Consider the following 23,229-nt stretch of genomic DNA (forward strand, 5'->3'; position numbering starts at 1 on the left):
AGGGGGCGGTTCCTGTAGTGTTCCGGGTCCGCGGAGGTACTAATTTAAGAAATACCCCTTTTATTAATTTATTTCTAAACACAAAGAGAGACCCGCAGATCATTGGTGGGCTGTTCAGTTCAGAGGCCCCGAATTTGCGTGGAGGAGTGAGGATATTAACGTACTTTGACCCTTAACCTTTGACCTGGTGCGGCAGAGGGAAACGCCTCCGTCTCTATATAAGGCATTTTCCGGCCTTTTGCGGCCCTTTTTTTTTCCCTCTTAGCGCTAGGCGCCGAGTGCCTCCGCTCCTCTTTTCCTTCTCTGCCGCCCGGTTCCTGGGATCAGCCGACGCCATGGGTTTTGGAGACCTGAAAAGCCCCGCCGGCCTCCAGGTGCTCAACGACTACCTAGCGGACAAGAGCTACATCGAGGGGTGAGGACGGGCCCGGGGCGAGGACGGGCCCGGGCTGGGGCCGGGTCGCTGCGTCCGGGCCACGTGGCGCGGCGTCTGCCGCCCCTGGGGGAAAGGCAGCGGGGCTGCGAGGGGCCAAGGGTTAAACATGTGCTTTCTTTCCACTGACTTGATTCAGCCAGGTTTTCCCCCTTGTTCACTCGGCTTGTGGAAGTAAGCCTATAGGCCTCCGTCAGAGATTGCCAACTTGGAGGTCCACGAAGTGGCAGGGATTCCCAGGGTAGGGCGGAAAACCAAACACATGGTCCCTGATCTTGACCTTATTTTAAAAAAATAAATACAGCAGCTTAGGTTGCCCAGTGGCAAATGGGCCAGCTCACAGTAATTAGTTTGATGGATGTGGCGTTTTTCATTTATTTCTGGGTTTGTACATGGTCTCTTAAAGGCGTGTGTAATTTTTGTATCCTCGACAGGTATGTGCCATCACAAGCAGACGTGGCAGTATTTGAAGCAGTTTCCGGCCCCCCACCTGCCGACTTGTATCATGCCCTCCGTTGGTATAATCACATCAAGTCTTACGAAAAGGAAAAGGCCAGGTAAAATTACCTTTGTATTTGAAGAACAGAACGCTTTCTAAGCTTAAACTCTGGATTTTCACCTGACAAAATTGGACCCAGGCTACTTTAGTTTTGTTTGGGATATTGTAAGCTAAATTATCTTTGTGACTTTAGAAGGCCAAGAGACTGAAGTCCTCCATTTTTTCACAGAACAGGTAGAACATGGACAACAGCAGTTCAACTTTTCCCCACAGTGCCCTGACAATGTGCCTCGACCCTGACCTGGGGGGCCCACCTCTGGGGTGAGAGGGTGGCTCATTCATTCAGTCCTTGGCCATTCTTCTGAAACTGCCAACAAGGGTGGAAGTTTGGGGAAGTGGACTCCAGTTCACTAAGAATGGAACTGAGCATACTTAATGAAATCTCAAACAGAAATATTCATACTGAAAGAGTAAATCATAGTGAGTATTGAATATAATGTCTCACATGCTGCTAATGTTTGTTGGGTGAGGAGTTAAACATACAAAAGTATTTACCTGGGAGTGTTTAGGGGTAAATTCTTAGTACAAAAGGGATCTGTTGGTAAATAGTGATGGAAACAAGTTCTCGTGTACTGTCTGAAAAACGACATACCGACCTAGTGGTGGTTGAACTTGAGTTTTTTTTTCAAGCCTTCCAGGAGTGAAGAAAGCTTTGGGCAAGTATGGCCCTGCTAATGTGGAAGACACCACAGGAAGTGGAGCTACAGATAGTAAAGATGATGATGACATTGATCTCTTTGGATCTGATGATGAGGAGGTATGGCATAAATTAATATGTGTATCAGTGAGTTTAATCATAGGCTCTGTGGTGCAATTGCCTGGATTTGAATTCTGGTTTCACCACTTCACTACCTGACTTTAAAAATTCTCACTGGTTACATGATGAATAAAATCAAATCACCATCTTTCGGCTGAGCTCCTGATGGATTTGCTTTTTTCTGATGAAACTGGTCTTTGTTGTGATGGTTCCACTAACTTTAAGCTGAAGAACAACCAGCTTTGTGAAACATTTAATTTTTCTTTGTAGGAAAGCGAAGAAGCGAAGAGGCTAAGAGAGGAACGCCTTGCACAGTATGAGTCAAAGAAAGCCAAAAGTAGGTCATTTTATAATTAGTGTTGCTTTAACTTCATTTCATAATAATGTGAGTAATCTTTTTTGAAGCTTGATTTCCAAAGTAATTGCGTCCGCATTTATTGACTAGGTCAGTATTTATAAGGCTGTATAGGTGGTTCTTCGTAAAACTTCCACAGCTACTGGTCTGCAGCTGTTCTTGCCGTAGCAGTTGTGGCATTCCTCTGTGGGAAAGAAACTGTTAAACAATTAAACACCTCTTTCTTAGCACAACAGAAAGTGGGCATGTGAGTAACAAACATAAGATGTATTCTGTAGTTTTGTTTGGCTGTGGAGATGATCCATTAGGAAACATTAAGATTTTAGAAGTGTCTTCAACTAAAATGAAAAAACATAACTGAGTGTCTGAATACTGGTTGTACCATGTTTTAGAACCTGCGCTTGTTGCCAAGTCTTCCATATTATTAGATGTGAAACCTTGGGACGACGAGACAGATATGGCAAAACTAGAGGAGTGCGTCCGAAGCATTCAGGCAGACGGCTTGGTCTGGGGCTCTTGTGAGTTCAATCTTTGCTTTTTGAAAGTGCCATCTGGAAGTCGCATAGTTAGAATGTTTGTTAATCGGGGCGCCTGGGTGGCACAGCGGTTAAGCGTCTGCCTTCGGCTCAGGGCGTGATCCCGGTGTTACGGGATCGAGCCCCACATCAGGCTCCTCCGCTGGGAGCCTGCTTCTTCCTCTCCCCACTCCCCCTGCTTGTGTTCCCTCTCTCGCTGGCTGTCTCTATCTCTGTCGAATAAATAAAATCTTTGGGAAAAAAAAAAAAGAATGTTTGTTAATCAATAGGACTTTGCTGACTAAGATTTTTCTTGATTTTTTTTTTTTTCAGCAAAACTCGTTCCAGTGGGATATGGAATTAAAAAACTTCAAATTCAGTGTGTAGTGGAAGATGATAAAGTTGGAACAGATATGCTGGAGGAACGGATCACTGCTTTTGAGGACTATGTGCAGTCCATGGACGTGGCTGCTTTTAATAAGATCTAAAATCTACATCATAGATCATTGCCCTTAAATAAAACCTTAAAAGACGACTGTTGGCTCTTGACTCTTACATAGGGTGGTTTCTATTTTGAGGGAAGAAATTCAATGGATAATATAATTCATAAAAATAAATTTGGGTCAGCATCATTAGATATTTAGCCCAAAAAGGAGGAAAATATCTATCATAAATACTGTGAATACAGGTAGGTGTTGAGTAGATTTTATAAACAAATTAATAGACATGGACTCAATCTTGGTATAGTTTCTATACCCAGTGCACAAGGATACCGCTTTACCACAGTATTTCAAGTTTCATATTTGCTTTGTTTTCAAAAGAAATCAGATAAACTTCACGTGTGAAAATTTTGGATTAAGTATTTCAACTAATTTTTAGCCCTGTAGATAATGGTTCAGACCTTGGGCTTTTTGCAAGGAATTACAAAGTAATACCCAGGCTGGTTTTCCACAATGGAAATGTTGGAACTACCTTAATGATGAGAAATGGGTCAGTACATGTAAAGTGCTTAAGAGGATTAACTGGACACAGTGAATGTCCTTTGTTTGCTGGAATAGTTACTGAAATATTTGGGGGGGGGAATGTTAAACGTTGAGATGGACCAATGACCGATTAAGTAATTTGTTTTCAGTTAAGATCTTCAAGTTGGGAGTTACTCCAGACTGAAAAATCCTACTTGAAAGCAATACATAGGAGGTGGGTTGTACTAAAGGAGGGAAGTTAGGTCGAAGAATTCCCAAAATTTATTTTAACCATTGGGGCGCCTGGCTGGCTCAAGTTAGGGTGTCTGCCTTCAGCTCAGGTCATGACACCCCCCGGGGGGAGGAGGTTTCTGGTGTCAGGCTCCCTGCTCAGTGGGGAGTCCGCTTCTCCCTCTGCCCCTCATTGCATTCTGTGCTTCTCTCAAAACCTTAAAATGACTACCATTTGTCAAACCAAGTATCGCAAATTGAAGATTGTTCTTAATCACTGTTAAGGGAGAGCTCATTTAAGAGTTTTTGTTTGAGGGGCACCTGGGTGGCTCAGATGGTTAAGCCTCTACCTTCAGCTCAGGTCTTGATCCCAGGGTCCTGGGATGGAGCCCCAAGTATGGCTCCCTGCTCCACAGAGAGCCTGCTGCTTCTCCTTCTGCCTGCTGCTCCCCCTGCTTGTGCAAGCTCTCTGTCAAATAAAATCTTTAAAAAAAAAAAAAAAAAAAAAAAAGCACAAGCAGTGGGGAGGGGCAGAAGGAAAAGCAGGGAGCCCCACGTGGGGTTCAATCCCAGAACACTGAAATCATGACCTGAGCGGAAGGCAGATGCTTGACCAACGGAGCCACCCAGGTGCCCTGATGGAGAGAGAGCTTGATCTGTGTTTTTGAGAATGTGATTTTTGAGTAGCACTGTGTCATCGGAAGGTTATACAAGTAACTGATTCCCAGGCTGTGGTTCATAAACCTGGCTTGGGTGGAGGTGGGGACTGAGTGGGACATTTTACTTGGATTTGGGTATCAGAACCTATTGGGGTGAAGGGACTTCAGTAATGAGGTAGTGCTGCAGGTAAGTAGGTGAAGGCAGCTTTTTGTTGTTTTTTTAAGTAGGCTCCACACCAAAGCGAGGAGCCCAAAGAAGTTCTTGAACTCAAGACCCTGCGATCAAGACCTGAGCTGAAATCAAGAGTCGGATGTTTAACCGACTGAGCCACCCAGCTGCCCCAAGAATTATTGACTTCTAAAAGTCTTTTTTTTTTTTTTAAAGATTTTTATTTATTTATGTGACAGAGAGACAGCCAGCAAGAGAGGGAACACAGCAGGGGGAGTGGGAGAGGAAGAAGCACGCTCCCAGCAGAGGAGCCTGATGCGGGATCACGCCCTGAGCCCAAGGCAGACGCTTAACAACTGCACTACCCAGGCGCCCCATGACTTCTAAAAGTCTTATTTTGTGGTCTCTAATCTGTAGACCAAAGAGATTAAATGATTTTTTTGAGGTCTAGCCAAACCAGACAGTGCTATTCTTTACCTCTCAATCTGATTTTCTTTATATGGGAGAGTACCTTAAATGTGGGAAATTGTTTAAATTTGAGAGAAAATTTATTTAATCGGTACACTTATGTACTAATGACTACGATCATCTTCACTAAGCAGTATTTCCAACGTCATGAGAAATTTTCCGGTTGTCAGCGTCATGAGAGCCAGCAGAGGGCAGCACTTCATTTTTTGTAGAACCAGAGCCTGGGCATTCTGGAAATGTTGCCATGGAAAGATCGAGATGTAGCAATTAGTGAATAGTAGCCTCAAATCACTCACAATGATCGACATGTTAAAGGGATTGAGCACCAAATAGCTGGGAGAAGTATTAACAAAAACGATAGAAACTATTGATTAAAAATGTGGTTAAAGGTAAAAGGAGTTAAAAAATTTAGAATGGTCATTTCAAACCACAACTGTCTTGTAAACCTTAAAATGATAAATGAAGCATGTGACTTTAAAAATCTTGACTCCACAGCCTCACATAAATATATTTAGTGGTATCTTTTAATTTTATTTTTTAAAAAATTGATAATACAGTCACATAGTTCCAAACAAGAGGTTATACAGCAAAGTCTCTGTGTGTTGTCCTTCCCCTTCCCCCTCGCCCAGGCCTCTTGTTTAGCTCCATAAAAGCAACCGATGTCAACAGGTTCTTAGCTTTTTCCAGAGCTAGTGTGAGCATATGCGTGAAGGAATTGTAGCATACTATGCAAACTGTTCTGCACCTTTTACTTTGTCCATAAAAATAGACTTGGATGTCTTGGAAATTATATCTTGAATATTCCATGCCAGTACTTACAAAGCTTTCTCGTTTTCTAACAGTTACATAATCCATTGTCTCATATCTTATTTAGCCAGTCTATTGGAGCTTTAGATTGCTTTCAGTTTTCTCTTGTTTTAAGCAATGCTCACATTTGCCTGTGTGCCTGTATACTGAATAACCTGTTTTTGAACCAATGGGCTCGGAAGGCATAGGTAGACACAGAGAGAGATTTTTTTGGTTTGTTTCTGGCTTTGGAGTATTAACAAAAGATAAAAGAGGCCAGCTTTTTTTTTTTTTTTTGGTATGCTCCATAAATGATTACAGCAACTCAGACCGTACTTACTTTTCCTATTTGTCATCCCTCACACAAGGCTGGGAATTAAAAATGATTCATTCAGTGTCACTATGCTATAAAATACACTATATGCTATATGCTATAAAAATACAAAAGAAGAGTTAAGAGAATTACAATAGGGAGGTGGCTCGAACACACATAAAATTGTTAAAAATTAGTCATTTTGTGATCAAGCAAGTAATCCAAAAGTTCAGAGGGTCAGGAAAGACTGGAATTGAAGAAACATATTTTGGAGAAGTTGGGACTTGAGCTGGGTGGACCTTGATCAGTAATTTGTGGAAGAAGAAAGAAAGAAAGAAGAAAGAAAGAAAGAAAGAGAAAAAGAAAAGAAAAGAAAAAAGAAAAAGAAAAAGAAAGGCAAGGAAAAGAAAAAAGAGTATTGCAGGAGGGGATAAAAGACAGGAATAAGAATAGACAAAGCGACATTTACAAGGCAATTAGATCAATTTGGCTGGATTGTGCAGTGTCTGTTTGGGATAAGATAGGGTGGGGCCAGGTTGCACACCCAGAGGGGCTCCTTCTGTGAGGGCAGTGGGGAGGGGGGGGGGTTGGGGGGGGGGGGACTTGAAGGTTTCCCAGCCAGAAAATGACAAAGGCAGACAGCTCTGACCTGGAGGTGGTATGGATGGAAGCATGTGAATAAAAGGATTGTTACAGTCCTAACATGAATGGAAATGGCTGAATTATGGCATATACACTCAATGAAGTACTTTATAAACAATATAATTAAAAAGTGACAGGCTAGAGCAACATGGAAAAATGCTAGAGTGTTTTCCCTATTATGAAAAGATAAGCTTACGGACAAAGAGAAATACAAAAGGAGTTGCATTCATTTTTTGGGATCTACATGTATTTTTTCCCCCTGAACAAATCCAATTTGGCAATGGCAATTATTGTCTTTAGACTAAAAGAGCAAAAAAATACACAAAAACATGCCTCATACACATTGTCTGTTTTGGGCCCCATTATAAGCTATGAGATAAGCAAAGCAGACACTGTGATCACCCCTTAGATGAGGAAACTGAACTCTGAAACATGACCTCCTGGTTATTCACCTAGTGAGAGAGAACTGAAACCCGGGTCCTCGGCCAGGTCATGGCTGGCAATAGAATGAAGAAAGTTCTTCATCCCTGCTTTTATTTATTTATTTATTTATTTATTTATTTTAAGATTTTATTTATTTGACAGAGATAGAGACAGCCAGCGAGAGAGGGAACACAAGCAGGGGGAGTGGGAGAGGAAGAAGCAGGCTCATAGTGGAGGAGCCTGATGTGGGGCTCGATCCCATAACACCGGGATCATGCCGCTTAACCGCTTAACCGCTGTGCCACCCAGGCACCCCTGCTTTTAGACAATTGAATCCTATTTCATTGGTGTTACCCTTGCTTCATATCCTCAATTAGGGAGGGTGAGAAGATAAAGTCACACAAGGGTAAATTCAAAATGGAAATTGGGACAGATATACACATTTTCTCATTACGCGCTCTGTATGGATGGTAATAGATGCATTCAAGAAATGACCCCAGTGAGCATCTGTTGTTCGGAATGCCACTGGCCTGCATAGTTTTCAGTAAAGTAGAAATCAAAGGAAAATGTTCATGGACTTCTTAAATTCATCCCCCCAAAGAGCTGCCCATGTGTAAGAACATGGAGGAACCATGGCTTACTTTTCAGGCTGGACAACCAGCCTGTGAATCTTCTATCCTCACTCTGTCCCTAGAAAATGGGACTATTCATTTTTTTTTTTTTTACTATTTTTTCTGATCATAGCCTGTTTTCCTCTGTACTTACCCTTACTGTGTCGCCTACCTGAAAAGCCTCTTTTCTCATCTGCACTTGTTAGAATTGGAGTCATTCTTCAAAATGCACTTCAAATATATCTTTCAAGAAAACTTTGTTTTGCTTTTTGCCTTTTGCAGCCGCTGGGCATATCGTCTTCTATATGTGCTTATAAACTACCTCGTTTTAAACTTCTCTGTGTAGCTCCCTTATTCTTCCTCCGAAATGTTTATGTTCATCCAGGAGGAAAGGACCTAACACTTACTAAGCAGTTACTAGGTTAGAAGATGCCAAGAATTTCACTAATTAATACCAGCTAGGATTGATCAAGTTATGTATAGAGCTAAGTACCCCTCTAAGTACTTTACCTGCATCACCTCATTTAATTACCACAACAGCCCTGTGTAGCGCGTACTATGATCGTTATTCCCATTTTGCAGATGGGGGAAACCGGTCTAGAAATTTGAATTAGTTTAGCCAAGAACACAGACCAAGGATGTGTTGGAACCTTAGCTCAAATCCAGATATCCTGCCTCTGGAAGCTCTGGGACTTGCCCTCTTCAAAGAGCTGCTTTTCATTAAAAAGGCAGGTCTGGCTCCTCGTGTCTATGCCCCAGTCCCTGAGAGCCTGGGATTCTTTACTGTCCTGCCAACTGGGCACTGGGCTCCCTCACTTCCTTCCCTAATTGCTCTAGTGCCTGTCCTCTCCTGCAGCCTCGGTCCTTTTAGTCATTCATCCCGCTCTTCATCAGGAGACCCCTGGAAAGCCCCACTAACCAAATTCCAACTGTCGGGGGAGGAGGCTTGGAGTCCCCAGTCTTGCACCGAAGGCTACACTTGGAATCTTCCCTCAAACTGAGAATAAAACATGAACTCCTGTCTCTGCTGGGAAGTACTTGTACTGGCTGCTACTTTCCACTAGCCGACTTCTGTTACATCCCCACTATCAGCTATTTTAAAAGCCACTAAAACTAGAGTCTTTAGCCCAGGGTCTAGGGATTTTCTGATATTTTATTTAAAAGCATGTTTCTAGGGAGAGGTGACTGTCAGTCACATGCCACTGGAGTCTTGATCTTGGGTTGTGAGTTTAAGCTCCATGTCTGGGCAGAGATTTAAGAGAAAAGAAAAGAAAAGAAAAGAAAAAAAGAAAAGAAAAGAAAAGAAAAAGGGAAAGGGAAGAGAAGGGAAGGGAAGGGAAGGGAAGGAAAGGAAAGGAAAAAGCATGTTTCTAGAGAAAGGACCCATAACCTTCCTTAGATTCTCAAATGTATTCAGAGTTCCTTTAAGACTTTTGTAGACTTTGGGGCGCCTGGGTGGCTCACTTGGTTAAGCAACTGCCTTCGGCTCAGGCCATGATCCCAAGGGCCTGGGATGGAGCCCCTTGTCGAGCTCCCTGCTCAGTAGGGAGCCTGCTTCTCCCTTTCCCTTTGCCTCTCCTCCTGCTTATACTTTCCCTCTCTCTCTCTCTCTCTGTCAAAAAATTGATAAAATCTAAAAAAAAAAAAAAAAGACCTTTGTAGACCTTCCTTAAAGCATTTTTTTGGAAGTTTCACTCCTCATATCAAACACCGAAACATACTGAAAGTCCATATGAAATATATTTTTATATAACTATGAAATATTTCATTTGACTGATTGACATAAAGATGTATTTTATAGACATGTGATTAAAGATTTATGAATTTTGACTTTTCAAGTTTCCTTTTTTGTATTCTAGAGCCAATCATATTTTTTTTTAAGATCTCAAATATTTTCACAGGCCTTTGGTGAGCTCTGGCTTCCTAGGTGGTAACACCACCTGTCCGTCATTTCCTTCTGCCCTGGGTTGCCTAATCCCCTTCCTGCTCCTCACCCTCCTCCTTCTCCCACAGCCTTGAGAATCTCTCCATCTGCTCAAACTAAGGATGAGCCTAAGGAATTCTCTTTATTTTCGATCCTCCAGCTTCTCTCCTGATCCTGGGAAATCAGGGCCTGTCCCTTGACGGGGACAGGGAACCCAGAGGGGAATGTCCTAAACCCAGAGGGGAATGTCCTAAACCCCTGGTGGAGGGGACAGACACTCACAATGAGCCCTTCTCTCCCTGCCTTCCCTCCATACTGGGTGTGGCAGAAACCATGAAATTTGGGGATGACAGAAGTTTGGGATATGCTGAGTTATGCCACACATTTTTGGGGAATAATTTCCGAAACCAGATCTGATTATTGCTATGGACTAGCAGTAAAGAACACAGCCAACAGGTGATCCGAGATTGGCATTTCCAAAAGCTGAGAGATGAAATAAAAAAGGATGCTGATTCAAGAAATCACATGCTCCCCTCCCAACTTTCAAAATAAAATCAAGAAATTACAGCAAATGAAATGCTTTCTAAAGTTGAAGAGGTTATTGACTTAAAGATATGCTTTATTGGTCTTGTACTGATGTCTACGTCTACACAGAGGAATAGAAGGTAGAAATAGATCAATGTCATACGTGCTCTCTTTTTCTGAAATCATTCCGAGATGGGCTGGGTTTTGTGTTTACAGCAATCTTATACATACTTGCACATACCCAGAATTTCCCAAGAATGTTAATATTGATAATGATTTCATGAGGGATTAGAGATAGGAGCATATCCCCATTGGCAGGTAGGGTCTATGTCACCTCCCCTTGAACATGAGCTGGCCCATGACTAGTTTGACCAAGAGAGGACAGCGGGTGTGATACCATGTCAGGGGTGGGCAGAGGCTTTAAAAGGACTAGAAATGTCCCCTTTGGTCTCTTAGAGCCCTAAATTGCCACGTAAGAGGTCTGGCTACCCTGAGCTACCATACTGGACGAGCTGTGTGAAGAAAAAGAAGAGAAGGGACAGTAGGGCAGAGGAGACAAGCTGTTCCAAAACTTGGCCATTTGGGTCATCCCAGTCCCGATGATGTTCTGGACCTTGTGATGCGGAGAGATGAACCCCCTTTCTGTGCCTTGAGTTTCTGACTCAGAATTGTGAGATATTATAATAATAAACTGTCATTTTAAGCAACTAGATTCTGGGACACTTCACTAAATATGAATAGTTCACAATGTTTTCAATTACTATAATCAACTACTACTGTAATATATAAATGTATGTACATAGATTTCATGAAATAAAGAAATTAGGTACATGTTGCATTTTAAAAATATGTCTAATAAGGTTACCGGCGCAAAATTAAAGTGAGCTTAAGCACATACGTTAGCATTTTTGAAATGAATTAATCATCTACTTAATATTCAGATTTAGAACTTCAAAGTCATTAAGATTAAAAAAATCATAGCTGATATTACATCAACAGTGGTGACTAATCCACTATGGTATAATTAACAAGAATGACAGATAATTTAATTTGCAGGGGGAAAAATGAAGATCTTTCTTAAATTCTATACCCACACAAAAATGTCATGCCACTAAACTGATTAACAGAAAGAGATGGTTATTACCATACCTTGGAAACCAAATAATCTGAAAGCATTGGTCAGGGCAATCCCCCCCCCCGCCCCCCGCCAGCAAAAGCCTTCTACTGATAACTCACGGAGCTGTTTCCAGGAGACACGGGTTCTTGGTCTCAGAGTTCCTGAGCTGTTCGCTCGCTGTGCCGGAACGGCTGGCCTCCCACAGTGTGTGCTTTAGGATCTCAGCAACTGAGGCCCGGAAGCGAGTTTGGAACTTCTTACTAATCAGGACGTAAAGGATGGGGTTCAAGCAACTATTGAGGAATGCCAAGCCAGTGGAGAGGGGGATGCCAGCCTGAAGCACGTGGTGGAAGTAGCTGCTGTGGTGGATTGTGAGCTCCCAAATGCTAAACAGGTGATAAGGAGTCCAGCAAATCAAAAAGGCCATGACCACAGCCAGGATGGTCCAGAAATGCTTACTGGAGACCAGGATGCTTCGCTTCTTCACCTTGAAGATGAGACACAAGTAGCAAACGCTCATTGCTAGCAAGGGGAAGAGGTACCCAACAATAAATTTCACCCAGGTCAGAACATGGTGCCTCATCAAAATAAGGTCAGGATCATGCTCATGGAAATTGTTATAGCAAAGAGTGTGGTTATTGAACTCCAGAGTGTCCCGGAAGTAGAGGGCAGGACCACCCATTAGAGAAGCCAAAAACCAAACAGATATAATAACAATCAGGGAGTTCCTGAGGGTTCGGTGCCGATGAGATAGGATGGGATGGATCAAGTGGATATAACGGTCCAGGCTGATCGCCGTCAGGAAAAACACACTAGCAAACATGTTCAACTGGGCAATGAAGGAATTGGCCTTGCACAACCAGACGCCAAAGGGCCAGTGGAAATTCATGGCCACATAAGAGATGTACAGAGGCAGGAAGAGAAGAAAAATGAAATCTGCAATAGCCAGGTTGAGGAACCAGAGAGTGGTAACTGTCTTCTTCCACTTGAACCCCGTGAACCAAATGACAATGGCATTTCCTGGAATGCCGAGAATAAATGCTAAACAGTATAACACCAGGGAGACCCAGTGAACAACTCCCAGGTGGGCTTTCTCCTCCAAATCAGACTCTGAGGAGTAATAATATTCCAGGTTATAGGAGTAGTTCTCGAATTCTTCAAATAATGTTTCCTCTAGATCTTCCATGACCTTGTCAAGTGGAGAATGAGGATATCTATAAAAGCAAATCTAAAAAGAAAGAAGACAATTTTTAAAAGAGGAAATGTCTGGTGAACAGAGAACATTAAGATAAAAATATTTCAACTGATGAACTGGATGGAGATAGTATAATTTTTGGTAAGGTCTGTGATTACATTCTAGACATCCAAATCTTGGGGTACCTCAGTTTTGCTCTGCTTACTCTCAAAACCGCAAGAGCTCATTTTTGCAAAGTGTTCAGTAAGTGCTAAATTAAAATGATTGACCCTACAGGTGCAATTCCTCTATCTGCAAGGCTTATAGGCCTGACTGGAGGAATCTAACATTCGATAGGCATTTATTAGGTTCTGACTCTGCATTATTATTTTATGGAAGATACAGTAGAAAACAATTAAATACTTACATGGTGATGACTTCAAAGCCCTTAGTGATACCCTGACTCCCTAAGATCTAGACAGAGAGTTTCCACGGCTTCCTCAAGCCACGCATCCGGATGTCACAGGCAAATACTAGAGATTAGGACACACTATTTTGCACCCATGGATGTTTTGATTCTATGTTTATGAATGCAAACATGTTCATAAGAATTATATCAGTGTGGAAGACTTTTCAGCTAAAAGGTATCTTTTGGAGTAAAATTGATTATGACCATTTAATTTCTATATCAATTTCCTATAAAGTGCCGCTAAATTTTATTTAAATGTTTATTTTATTGAAATTCCTTTGTTTTGAATTAATTTGGATTAATTATCTTCTACATTTACAACAAAAATGTGATTTATCAGTTTTATTTATTTTTGCCCATACCAAAATTTATCTATTATAATTTCACCCAACGTTCAGTTTTCTTTTGTGATCTTTTTTTTTTTCCTTCCTATCAAGACCAGTTTTTCTGGGTTAAGAAGAGGTTAAAGTCATTTTTATAATCAAAACAAAGTTTACTGGGTACAATTTTAACTACATCAATTTTATTTTGTGTTATTTCTGTTTGTTAGTATTCAAAATCAAGAAGAAAGAAGATTAATAGTTGTATTTATTTCACAGAGCTACAATAATTAATGCGGCAAACATATAAGATATGGGATTATAGGGGTACCTGGGTGACTCAGTCAATTAAGCGTCTGCTTTCAGCTCAGGTCATGATCCCAGGGTCCTGGGATGGAGCGCTGCGTGGGGCTCCCTGCTCAGCTGGGAGTCTGCTTCTTCCTCTCCCTCTGCCCCTCCCCCTGCTCATGCTGTCTCTCTCTCTCAAATAAATAAATAAAATCTTTAAAAAAATATATGGGATTATAGTAGGGTTAGAATGAAGAGGGCAAAACATGTACTGTTGCTCAGAGACATCTCACGTTCAATTCCACTAACGCTGAATTCATCATCCTACCTCAAATTATTTGAGGAACCTGGCAGGGCATAATTAAAAAATAAAAGCCATTCATTAGCACCCTCCCAATCCAAGGCCCAGCCACCTTCTCTTTGTTTTACAATATTCAGCTTAAATGCCACCTTTTCCTGGAAACATTTCCTGACATTACCTTCCCCCAGATAATCACAATAATAATCACTATTATAAAAAAAAAAAGTCAATGTTATTGGGAATTGTCTAAGTGCCAGCCATGTATGGTCTAATTTGATCCTCACAAGAATCTTATAAAGTAAGTAAGAGGTACTCTTATTCCCATTTACAAGAAAGGATATTGAAGTTTGAGGAAGTTCAGGGACTTCAGGGTCACACGACCTATAACTGGAGAGTCAGAATCTAGACTAAGATCATTGGACCCACAGCCTGAGCTCTTAGTTACTATGCTTTTGTATGACACTGTACTCTTACTGTGCTTAAGGCACTAAATTGTCATTGGTTTATCTTTCATTTCTGCCCTACCAAACTCTTAACTGCTTGAGAACAACGCCTGTCATCTCTGAACCCCCTGGTGCTTCAGTACACATCTTAACATACCACAGGTGCTTCACAGGGGCTGAATAAATGATTGGCTCAGCTACAAATCCTGTTCAGAACCAAATGTAACGGGAGAGTTTGTGAGTTCACCCCTAAGTCACTGTCATTGCCAGAATCTCTCTGGCCTTGACCCACAATTCCATCCCCCGGATCTTGGCCTTTTTCTTGACACCAAGTCTTTTTTCCTTTATATATCCTACTTCACTGAGCAAGAATTGGCTCCCTTCTTGCGGCCCTTTTCTGGCAGGTCTGGGATCTTACTCTGCCCGCTGCTTCTGGTGGCTGACCGTCCTCAATGTCAGATCTTTTCTAGCCTCGTGTCTAACTCCCTGCCTCTGTTTTCTGCCTGTACACTGGGCCGGGACACCCTTCCCTCCTCGTGCCTATGACCTTTTAGGCTATTAGGAATTCCGAAGCCCAATGGCCCAGGTGGCAGTTTAAGTCACCTTACAAAATCCTAAGCACTAAGTAGAAGGACGCTGATTCTCCAAACATAGAAAGCCAATGGAAGACTCCTACTCGCACTAGAACCATTATCCTCACCAAAGCCAGAAACCTCCCCCCTCTAATGCCATTCCTGAAATGGTCACAGGGCCAGCTGCAGGACACCAACCACCTCTCTTCCCAGTTCTCTTGGTGGGAGGAAGGTACCTGGAGGATGAGTGATCCAGCTCCTCTGTTTCAGAACCCCTTCAGACAGAAAACCCTGTATCAGAGGGGTCCCCAATCTTCCAGAAAGCAGATGAGTTGATTAGACACAAGGTCCAGTAAGTTCAAGCTTGGAGAAAGATCTTCAAGAGTTGCTGAACGCTGCCCAGCTGAAACCTTCACAGGAAATATAATCTAGGAATTCCCCTGTGACTTAGAGCAGATGCTTTTGTGTGGTGGCGATGGTGAGGGGTACGGGTAGGACGGAGAAAACAGAGAAGTAAGGCAGAATTCAGCAAGTGTCCCCCTGAGTCCTTAGACAAGCATGGCTAACCCTTAAGAACATGTTCTCGTTTAATTATTACAGCTTGTTTGTATGTTGCTTTACAGTTTATGGGCACTTCCAGATCTAAGTAAGTTTCCAAATCTCACACCTACCCATGTATCTAGAGACTAACTATATTAGTTTCATAGGGCTGACATGACAAAGTGCTCTAAACTTATAATTTCTTAATAACAGAATTTATTGTCTCACAGTCTGGAGGCTAGAAGTCTGAAGTCAGGTGTAGGCGGGTGGTTTCCTTCTGAGGGAGAATCTGTCCCGTGCCTCTTCCCTAGCTGGTGGTGATTTGCTGGCAAACTTTGGCCTTTCTTGGCTTGTACACGTGTCACCCCAATATCTGCCATCATCGCCGCATGGTGCCCTCCCCGGGTGTCTGTCTCTGTGTCCCAATTTCTTGCTTTTATAAGGACGTGAATCATACTGGATTACAATCCAGCCTAATGACATAGTCTTAACTTGATGACCTCTGTAAAAACCCTAATTCCAAATAAGATCACATTGTGAGATACCGGGGGTTAAGACCTCGGCGTACCTTTTTGGAGGGGCCCAGTTCCACCCGCAGCATTCACCCAGAGCTGGCGACCACCATTTCTGAATCGTAATCACTCATTCATTTAGCACCTATTCAGTAAGTGCCCACATTTCTCAGGCACTATTCTAGTTAATTGTGCTTCTTCACTAAATGAGACAATTATTTCTTCCCTTTTAGATTTTAGATTCTAGCAGGAGATCAGAAAAAAATAAACATAATAGAAAAGCAAATTACACAGTGTGTTAAATTGTGTTAAAAGCTGGTAAGTGCTGCAGAAAAATGGGGGTGGGGGAGGGAAGAATGGAATTAAGGGGAAAGGAGAAGTGGTTTTAATTTTCAGTAAGGTGGTCAGAGAAGGACTCATGGGGAAGCCGGTGACCACAAAGTCGGAGGGAGGTAAGGGAGTTAGTCATGTGGATATTGCAGGCAAGAGTGTTCTTGGCAGAGGGAACAGCCAATGCCTTACGGCAGAAGTGCATCTAACATGTTCCAGAAATAGGAAAGACACCAGCATGTCTAGAAGAGGGTGCACAAAGTGAACAAGGGGAAGAGTAGAAGAAAAGAGGCAATGAGGATGTGTGGGAGGTCAGATTATGTTGACATTTGAAGGCCACTGAAGGACTCTCGTTTTTACTCTAAGGGAAACGGGATGCTACTGAAGGATTCTGCACAGAGGAGAAGTGTAATCTGTTTCTATTACAGTGTAGTCCCTCCTTCTGCAATGTTGAGCATAGACCATTGTGGGTAGTGGTGGTAATGGCGGTGGCAGCCAGCAAGTGGAGAAGTAGCAAGACCAGTTCGAAGATTATTGGAATAATTCCGGCCAAAGATGAGGGTGGCCTGGATCAGGGTGGTAGCAGAAGTGATGAGAAAGGGCTGAATTTGGGGCTCCTGGATGGCTCTGTCGCTGAGCATCTGACTCTTGATTCCCGCTCAGGTCGTGATCTCAGAGTCGTGGGATTGAGCCCTTGGTCGGGCTCTGCGCTCAGTGGGGAGTCTGCTAGAGAGCCTTTCCCTCAGGCCCTCCCCTCACTCATGCCCATGTTCTCTCTCCCTCTCTCTCAAATAAATAAATAAGTCTTAAAAAAAAAAAAAAAAGGATGGACTGAATTCTAACTTATATGTTGAAGACAGAATCAACAGGTTTCAAAGTAGACCAGATGTGAAAGAGAAGAGTAAAAAATGACCCTCATTCTGTACTAAGGCCCTCCACTACCCCATGTTTCCTCTTGTCATTGGCTAGAATATAGATGCAGTGATGAGCTATCTTGTACCATGTGGATGAGGAAAACATGTGTTTTCATAAGATAGAAGAAGCATGGGCCTCCTATGACCTTGTGGAGCAGAGCTGCCCTACCTCTCTGGACTTGCCCCTTCTGGATTGCTAAGTGAGAACATCCTTGCCCTGCTATTCTTTTGGGCTTCTGTTAAAGCAGCAGGACCTGTATCCTAACTCACTTAGCCCTCTGGGCCTTGCCTTTAAGCACTGTGGCGGAGACCAGGCCATGTCCACGTCCTGTGAAAAGATGCCGTAAGAAACCCTTGAGGAAGCAGCTACTCCTACCAATGGCCACGGCCTCTGGAAGCTTACTGGGAGAGAGAGAGTGGGAAGCTTCCCTTGGGGACAACAGAAAGAGAAAGAAACTGACTTTGTAAGGGGGATCTCTTTACCCCAGCAAGAGTCATTTAAGGAACACACTTTTCAACCATGGAGACTTGAATACGAGGGAGTTTCTGCAGTTGACCATGGTATGCTGATAAGACTCCTACTTTATAAGGAAATGAGGGGCAGATCTTGAGTTGTGATGCTATTAGACCTGTTCTCTTGGAGTATTTCAAATTTCAATGTCCCAGGGAGCAGGTAACCATAACAGGTACGGTAGTTCAGGCTGGGGAGACAATGGGCTTGGAGGGAACCAAGGAACAACAGACTCACCCACAGCAGACAGCAGTCACTCCGTCCCAGCCAATTGTTTCCATGTGGGAAATAAGGACTTAGTGTTGCCAGAGTTTTTGGAGAATGGCTGGATATCTATATTACTAATGTGAAAAGCTTCCAGCTTCTAAACTACTATTTCAGAACAAAACAGCTGCAGACCACATTCAGCCCATCTACGGATCTGGGACCCCTGGGGCAGGCCAACTCGTAAAAACTGTGAGCTTTTCACAGTGGAGGAGGAGGCTGTACATTAAAATGGAAATAGAAACTCTGGATTGGCCTCTGCAAATGACTTGCCCCTTGGTCCCACTGAGGCAACGGTAATTTAAGGCTACTTCAAAGCCTCTCCAGAAACCCTCACTTTAACTTTCTACCAATTAATACAGCAGACTAGGTATGAGTTGGGACAAAGGAGCGGGAGAGGGACAAGCAGACTGTGCGCCGAGCATGGAGCCCGACATGGGGCTCAATCTCATGACCCTGAGATCATATGACCTGAGCTAAAATCGCAAAGATGGATGGATGCTCAACTGATTGAGCCACCCAGGCGTCCCTAGAGGTGGCTTTTCCTTTTTCTGTAGAGATGACTTTTTAAACTTTTAAAAACTGATATTCTGCTGTATCATCGATCGTGTTGTGTTAAACGGATCTGTTTATCCATGGTGGGCTAAGAGAGAAAGGGCAAAGAGAGATACCGAAAGAAAACATGAGGAAATGGGTCCTCAGTTTAATCATGTGGATACAGTACATACACATGCTTATATACACAGACACATATGGCTTTCAGAAGCGATGCAAGGATGGGAATCAGACGCAGTGGTGAAAACCAGAGAAACATCTGGGCCAGAGAAATGAGCCTTGCTGGGCAGTCACCCGAAATGAAGATGAACAGCAGCGGATTAAGTGTTTCAACCCAGGCCTAAAGGAAACACTGTCATTTATTAAACAAGCAGGGTTAATCCGTGTTGGTCGGCAGTGACTTTCCATCGGGACCTCATACAGCTTTCTCGATGTGGAAATGCTTCGAAGGGCACAATAACAATGCCAGGATGAGACTTTCAGACTTGACTGAAAAGAGGAAAGAGCTACTGTATTTGTCTTAGACCATATGTGCTGCCGAAAGGCAAATAAATGCTTCTGACTGAGATAAAGCCTAACAAAGGTATACGTGACCGCACCAGCTTTTGACGGGCCACTTAAGTTAAGTGCTAGGCTTCGCGGTGTGTGCGAACCCAGGCGGGCTCCCCCGAGTCGGTTAGAATCGCGTGAAAACCGCTCCGCGTGGAGCAAAGGTCACAGGACTATCCCTGAAGGGTATGGGTTGGTTTCCAAAGAATGTGAAGAGGTTTGTTTACCACGGGGGATTTGGATTCTGGGAGGACCCAAGTTATCACATTCCTGGGTTACATTTACCCAGCTACTCAAGCAGCAAATGTCCAGACCTGGAGCACAGAACTGATTTTAAAAATAAATAAATTGGTTTCTGATCTATTCAGATTTAATAGATAGTAAAGCCTAAACGCTTCTCTGAATAAACAGATTTCACTTGCAAGAGTCCTGGCAGAAAGCATGGTGATAAATAGTCTACAAAAGCCAGATGATTTTGGGGAAGGACATCTGGTAGAAACGTGTTTCGTTAAACTTTGAAATGTGGCTTTCAGCTTTTAAACTTTTAAATGCAGCTCGGCTACAGGGGGAAACACTGTGTTTATCTACCTGACAAAACACAAAGATTCCTTCTGGCAGGACATTCAGTGAATGCAAAGGGGTTTAATTTAGTTCCATAGTGATGCGTTAGATGGATTTTTATGGACAATTGCAAAAGTCTTAAGAAAATTTAGTCTCTAATCTATTTGGAACAGAGAGAAGGATTTGATGTTGCTGATCTTTGCGAGGATTGCCTGCATAGAGGCCCCAGAAACCCTGGTAAAAAAGAATGCAAAAGCTGGATGTGCCCCTGCGAAAACCCTGAGGGGACATGTATTTCGCTGCTGAACGAATGACAGGAATGAGTAGAAAGACTCGACAGATATGACAGAGAAACTCTGGTGAAAAACCACAGATCCGTCACCCCGCAAATGTTATTTTTCAAGGGCTGTTGTCTTAGGGAAGAGAGATTTTTTTTTTTTTTTGAAAAGAATGTGTGTGTGTGTGGGGGGGGATTATTTGGAGGCATTGCTCCGAATTTTCCACTAGCTCTCAAATATCAGCCCTATACCACACCCCAGATGGTACTCAAGATCTTTGACACCAGCAGAATATTTTGCTGCCCTTCGGGTGAACAGTCTCTACTTGGAAGATGTTATAGTTCACAGAAATATTTTATAAAGTCACTCCATTGATTTGGTCAAGGGAGGCAAAGGAGGTTTAAATTGGAACTAAAGGTTGGGTTGTCTCAGTGCACCAGCAGGTGGCTCCGGCTGGGTGGGAGGTGATAGAACAGTGATTGTCACATCGCTTCCCCACCCCACAAGGCCAGGCAACACAGATTCATTAATAGAGAAGCATCTTGCCTATCTGTAAGTTCCTATGTCATTTGGTACTTAATGTCAGACTTTAAGATAAATAACCACAGCCCTTGGCATACTAGGAATATGGAAGTATTTTGGTTTGGCTCAAAAAAGACACCAAAAATAGGGGAGGGTTCTGGTAATGAAGCCCTTGAATGTCATGTTTAAGTATTTGGATTTTATTCCACTGCCAGTTGGGAGCAAATAAAAATGTTTGTAGCAGGGAGTGACAGCACTGAAACTTTGTTTTCGTAAAGATCATCTGGCAGCGGTTTGGGAGAATGTTGCCACGATTGACTTCAAAGATGGAAGGGCCTTAGGCATGAGAGTGAGAATAAAGATGAGGGAGATGTCTTTGATGGACATTCATTTAAGAAATTAATAGACGCTTTCAGGAAGCTTAGCTCAACTGAGTATAATCTTCACAGTAACTTTCATATTGAGTTGGCATTAAAATCAACCTCAGATAGAAAAGGTAACGAATCGTAGGCATACAAATGTTTTATTCACTTTCGAAGGCAATGGGGTTGGGAGAAAGTACTTCCTTTATGTGAAAAAAACAATTGAATCAAGTGGAAATGAAATGATACCTATTTTCACTCTGTTGGGGTCAAGGTCTTTTCATAAAAAGGCTGACTGCGAGTCTAAACCCTAGGGTTCCCCTGAACAGTTGAAGAGGACATAGCACATATTTGCAAAGTCAGCACCTACTTACGTTTCAGTTGTTTCAGTGCTCCCCCCAGAAATTAGCGTCCGGATTTGTACAATCTGTATGGCTCTGTGGATTGCTGGGAGAGAACAGTGAATGATTAACCTTGGGTCAGGGAGAAAGCTTCAGGCTTAATTTGTTTGCGAGACTTCAAGCTAATGAACACCCAGGTGTAATTGAAATACCCAGCATTCAAGTGGCCTGTGGGCTCTGGAACCAGAATGCCTGATAGCAGTTCCCAGTCCCATCTCCTCCTGGCTGTGGAATCTCAGACTAATCACCTCCTACCTCAAAACCTCAGCTTCCTCGCTTGTAAAATACGTATAGTAATAGCACTAACTCATAGGGTTGCTGCAATCATCATGTAAGGAAATCCTCAAAAAGCGGTTTGCTCGGGACCTGGCACATAAAGCACGCTCAATAATTGTAGCTACTGATGACGACCAGGTCAGGACCAGATGCAGCCCACGTTGGGGGTGGGGGATAGAACAGCAGAAGACTTGTTTGTGTCATTTCATGAAAAGTGTGAGAAGAGAGATGCCTGGGTGGCTCAGTCGGTTAAGTGGCTGCCTTTGGCTCGGGTCATGATCTCAGGGTCCTGGGATCAAGCCCCACATGGGATTCCCTGCTCAACAGAGAGCCTGCTTCTCCCTCTCTTCCCTGCTTGTGCTCTCTCTCTCTCACTATCTCTCTCTCAAATAAATAAATAAATAAAATCTTTAAAAAAAAAGTATGAGAAGATTTTAAGCACAGACTTAAAAAACTTATTTTGGCAGAGGGCGCCTGGGTGGCTCAGTCAGTTAAGTGTCTGCCTTCGGCTCAGGTCATGGTCTCAGGTCCTGGGATTGAGCCCCACATCTGGGTGCCACAACCAGCTCCCTGCTCAGCGGCAAGCCGGCTTCTCCCCCTCCCTCTACCCCTCCCCACTGCTTGTGCACTCTCTCTCTTTCAAGTAAATAAAAAAAAAAATCCTTTTTAAAAAACTTGTTTTGTTTGTGAGCTTCATATTTTAAAAAATATTAACTTCAGGGGCGCCTGGGTGGCACAGCGGTTAAGCGTCTGCCTTTGGCTCAGGGCGTGGTCCCGGCGTTCTGGGATCGAGCCCCACATCAGGCTCCTCTGCTATGAGCCTGCTTCTTCCTCTCCCACTCCCCCTGCTTGTGTTCCCTCTCTCGCTGGCTGTCTCTGTCTATGTTAAATAAATAAATAAAATCTTTAAAAAAAAAATTAACTTTGTATGTAGTTCACACAATGTTAGATGCCTGCTTTCTGGAAGTGTTTGAGTTGGGGGCCCCCTGTGTCTAGCCCTCAGATGCCATGTTATCCCCATATCTGGCCAAGAGTGGTGAAAAAATAGAATACCATAGAGCATTATATTCCTCTTACTTCTCTCTTTTACATAAGCTACTTATTTACTTTTGAATAAGGATATGGTCTAGGTCTTTTTACTTTTTTCTTTCCTTTTAAATGTAAGCTGTATGCCCAACATGGGGCTAGGTCTCATGACCCTGAGATCAAGAGTTGCCATCCAGACTCACATGTTCTACCAACCGAGCCAGCCAGGCACCCCAACAGAGTCCAGGTCTTTATCTCACTTCTTTCCAAATTTTACCCAGAGTCTGGGAGAATCACCACCAACAATAATGTAATGTTTCAAAGCCTTGGTCATAGCAAGGAGAAATCTCCAAATCAGTATTTCCTTGAAAAGGGATTTTCCAAGTAATTTTTTAGCAGAAAGAATGCGGGTACTGAATTTGAAAACCTCAGTGGCATAGGACTTGTGTAACTTTATTTTTGTAGGGTATGTGACTACACAGCTGCTGGAGATCCAAATTTTCCCAATTTACGTGTTGGATATTTTAATTCATGTAAGTGGTCAATGCTAAAGCTTTCATCCTTTTTAATGTTTTCTGGCAGTGTTATGTCTCCTGGAGAATTGATTTTGGA

The 23,229-nt window shown here is 42.9% G+C and overlaps 2 protein-coding genes and 2 non-coding genes across 8 annotated transcripts in view; 3 read left to right on the top strand and 1 right to left on the bottom strand.

The window, feature by feature from the left end:
- Window positions 1-3: 3 nt before the first annotated feature.
- On the top strand, window positions 4-3,154 carry EEF1B2 (eukaryotic translation elongation factor 1 beta 2). Its single transcript, XM_011226550.3, has 7 exons — window positions 4-36; window positions 266-415; window positions 868-990; window positions 1,623-1,749; window positions 2,020-2,086; window positions 2,497-2,622; window positions 2,953-3,154. The coding sequence occupies exons 2-7, from the start codon at window positions 336-338 to the stop codon at window positions 3,105-3,107; spliced, it is 678 nt and encodes a 225-aa protein (XP_011224852.1). The 5' UTR covers window positions 4-36; window positions 266-335; the 3' UTR covers window positions 3,108-3,154.
- On the top strand, window positions 1,864-1,942 carry LOC117801303. Its single transcript, XR_004623819.1, has one exon. It is a non-coding gene; the product is annotated as a small nucleolar RNA SNORD51 (small nucleolar RNA).
- On the top strand, window positions 2,236-2,368 carry LOC117801306. Its single transcript, XR_004623823.1, has one exon. It is a non-coding gene; the product is annotated as a small nucleolar RNA SNORA41 (small nucleolar RNA).
- A 6,352-nt stretch (window positions 3,155-9,506) lies between the features above and the next one.
- GPR1 (G protein-coupled receptor 1) overlaps window positions 9,507-23,229 on the bottom strand; it is a 44,344-nt gene continuing 30,621 nt past the window's right edge. For 4 of the 5 annotated variants that reach the window (XM_034655048.1, XM_034655049.1, XM_011226547.3 and 1 more), the window contains 2 exons: window positions 21,289-21,361; window positions 9,507-12,677 (listed from right to left, as the gene is read on the bottom strand). In XM_034655048.1, coding sequence (XP_034510939.1) covers window positions 11,565-12,635 — 1,071 coding nt within the window. In that variant the 5' untranslated portion in view covers window positions 12,636-12,677; window positions 21,289-21,361 and the 3' untranslated portion in view covers window positions 9,507-11,564. Of the gene's footprint in view, window positions 12,678-21,284; window positions 21,362-23,229 lie in introns of all 5 variants that reach the window. The other variant, XM_034655047.1, reaches the window with a different exon arrangement.

This window comes from Ailuropoda melanoleuca, chromosome 2 (assembly GCF_002007445.2).
Source record: "Ailuropoda melanoleuca isolate Jingjing chromosome 2, ASM200744v2, whole genome shotgun sequence".
Taxonomy (NCBI): Eukaryota; Metazoa; Chordata; class Mammalia; order Carnivora; family Ursidae; genus Ailuropoda; species Ailuropoda melanoleuca.